The 2,066-nt window shown below is 40.3% G+C and overlaps 1 protein-coding gene and 1 long non-coding RNA gene across 2 annotated transcripts in view; both read right to left on the bottom strand.

Moving 5' to 3' along the window:
• The window catches only part of LOC107575217 (uncharacterized), an 18,985-nt gene extending 16,930 nt beyond the window's left edge, over positions 1-2,055 (bottom strand). Inside the window, exon 1 of the long non-coding RNA XR_001607824.1 lies at positions 1,917-2,055. This is a non-coding gene — a long non-coding RNA (uncharacterized lncRNA). The remainder of the gene's footprint in view (positions 1-1,916) is intronic.
• The window catches only part of LOC107575215 (NACHT, LRR and PYD domains-containing protein 3-like), a 45,463-nt gene that overhangs the window by 36,322 nt on the left and 7,075 nt on the right, over positions 1-2,066 (bottom strand). Inside the window, exon 7 of the mRNA XM_016261623.1 lies at positions 1,279-1,826. Within this exon, the coding sequence (XP_016117109.1) occupies positions 1,279-1,826 (548 nt within the window). The remainder of the gene's footprint in view (positions 1-1,278; positions 1,827-2,066) is intronic.

The following is a 2,066-nucleotide window of genomic DNA, read 5'->3' as shown; positions in this document are numbered from 1 at the left end:
TCAACACAACTGCCGCTTACTGGATATTTTCTCTTTTTCGGACCATTCTCTGTAAACCCTAGAGATGGTTGTGCGTGAAAATCCCAGTAGATCAGCAGTTTTTGAAATACTCAGACCAGCCCGTCTGGCACCAACAACCGTTTCACGTTCAAAGTCACTTAAATCCCCTTTCTGGGGAAGAAAGTGGATTTAAGTGACTTTGACTTCTGATGCTCGGTTTGAACTTCAGCAAGTCGTCTTCACCACATCTAGATGCCTAAATGCATTGAGTTGCTGCCATGTGATTGGCTGATTAGCAATTTGTGTTACCAAGCAATTGAACAAGTGTACCTAATAAAGTGGCAGGTGAGTGTATATCACTTTAGCTATATGCAATGCTATATGCAATGTTGTCTTTATTTGGGGATCAAATGAATTTTATTCGGTGGGAAAGGGGCCGTCGTGTGCAATATAAATCTGGGGAAAACTAAACCAACTACGTTGGCTATGTGTCTAGTCAGAATGACTCGTGAGCAGCAATCTTTTTATTTAGGGTATGTCATTTATTTATGGATGGAGCAGATTGAGTAAGTAATTTATGTACCTCTCTGCCAAAATAGAGTCTGCTAGAGAAGGCGTTTAGTCATATTGCGTATATGGTGCACAAAGCTGTGCTCCTTGAGCTGTACTCTCAGCGGGTTATGATTGGTTGAATGATAAGCTCACATCTGATTTGCTAAAGAGTATGAGGGACCAGGAAAGATTCAAAATACACACACACACACACATCCAAGGCAATTCACACGTGTGCATCATATATTTTGCATAAATTGAGAACAATGCTTACATAAAACTGTCAAAAACTTTTGAACAAAGATTAAACTAAATCATCAAAATACACTTTTTAGATTTTATTTAGTTTTTGTGTTTATTTTGTACATTATTGACCATAAAAAGAAAATGTTAGAGGATGTTTATATAATCTTACCCGAGTTTCTCTAGTTTACAGCGAGGATCCTTCAGTCCATCAGAGAGCAGCTTCACTCCTGACGCTCCTAGTTTATTATCAGTCAGATCTAGTTCTCTCAGGTGTGAGGGGTTTGATCTCAGAGCTGAAGCCAGAGCAGCACAACCTTCATCTGTGACTCCACAATCCCTCAACCTGTAGAGAACAATGACACTCTTCAGTCTCAGTTCAGGAAACACTGATATAAATGAATTATAATTTTACTGCTTTGGTAAAAAAGTGCATAAACGTGATGTTTTATCAGTGTAGTGAGTGTTGTCAGTGTGACTTACTGAACTGATCTGGATTCTTTAATCACTGGCAGCAGCTTCTGAAGAACTTCATCTGCTGTATTTTGGGCTCCAACAAACTGTTTCAGATTAAACTCAACCATCTCCTGCTCTGATGTCAGCAGCACATAAACCAGAGCTGACCACTGTGAAGAGGAGAGTTTGGTTTCTCCTATTTGTCCAGATCTCAGATAATCCTGGATCTCCTGCATCAGTGAATCATCACCCAGTTCATTCAGACAGTGGAAGAGATTGATGGATCTCTCTGAAGAGTGATTCTCCCTGATCTTCTGTTTGATGAACTCAACTGTTTCCTCTTTGTTGTAGGAGCAGCTTCCTGTCTGTGTCACTAGTTCTCGTAAGAGAGTCTGATTGGACTCCAATGAAAGACCCAGAAGAAAACGAAGGAAAAGGTCCAAATGTCCATTTTTACTTCGTAAAGATTCATCCACAGCTCTCTTATGCAGCTCAGATAATGAAACATATTTCTTCTGGTTTAAAATCTTAGAGAACACACTTTGTTTGGTTTGGTTGAACACATTTATGTAGTTCTTTGTAAAGGAGAGGTGGACATATAGAGCTGCTAGATGTTCCTGGATGCTCAGATGAACAAAGCAGAATACCTTCCCCTGAAACAAGACAAACTCCTCTCTGAAGATCTGAGTGCACAATCCTGAGTACACTGCTGCTTCTGTCTCATCAATGCCACACTCTCGCAGGTCTTCCTCATAGAAGATCAGGTTGCCTTTCACAAGCTGCTCGAAAGCCAGTTTCCCCAGTTTGACAATCAT

This window comes from Sinocyclocheilus grahami, unplaced genomic scaffold (genome assembly GCF_001515645.1).
Source record: "Sinocyclocheilus grahami isolate Dianchi unplaced genomic scaffold, SAMN03320097.WGS_v1.1 scaffold2513.1, whole genome shotgun sequence".
NCBI classification, from domain to species: domain Eukaryota; kingdom Metazoa; phylum Chordata; class Actinopteri; order Cypriniformes; family Cyprinidae; genus Sinocyclocheilus; species Sinocyclocheilus grahami.
The sequence above is the reverse complement of the archived record's forward strand: the minus strand, read 5'-3'. Positions and strand labels throughout refer to the sequence as shown.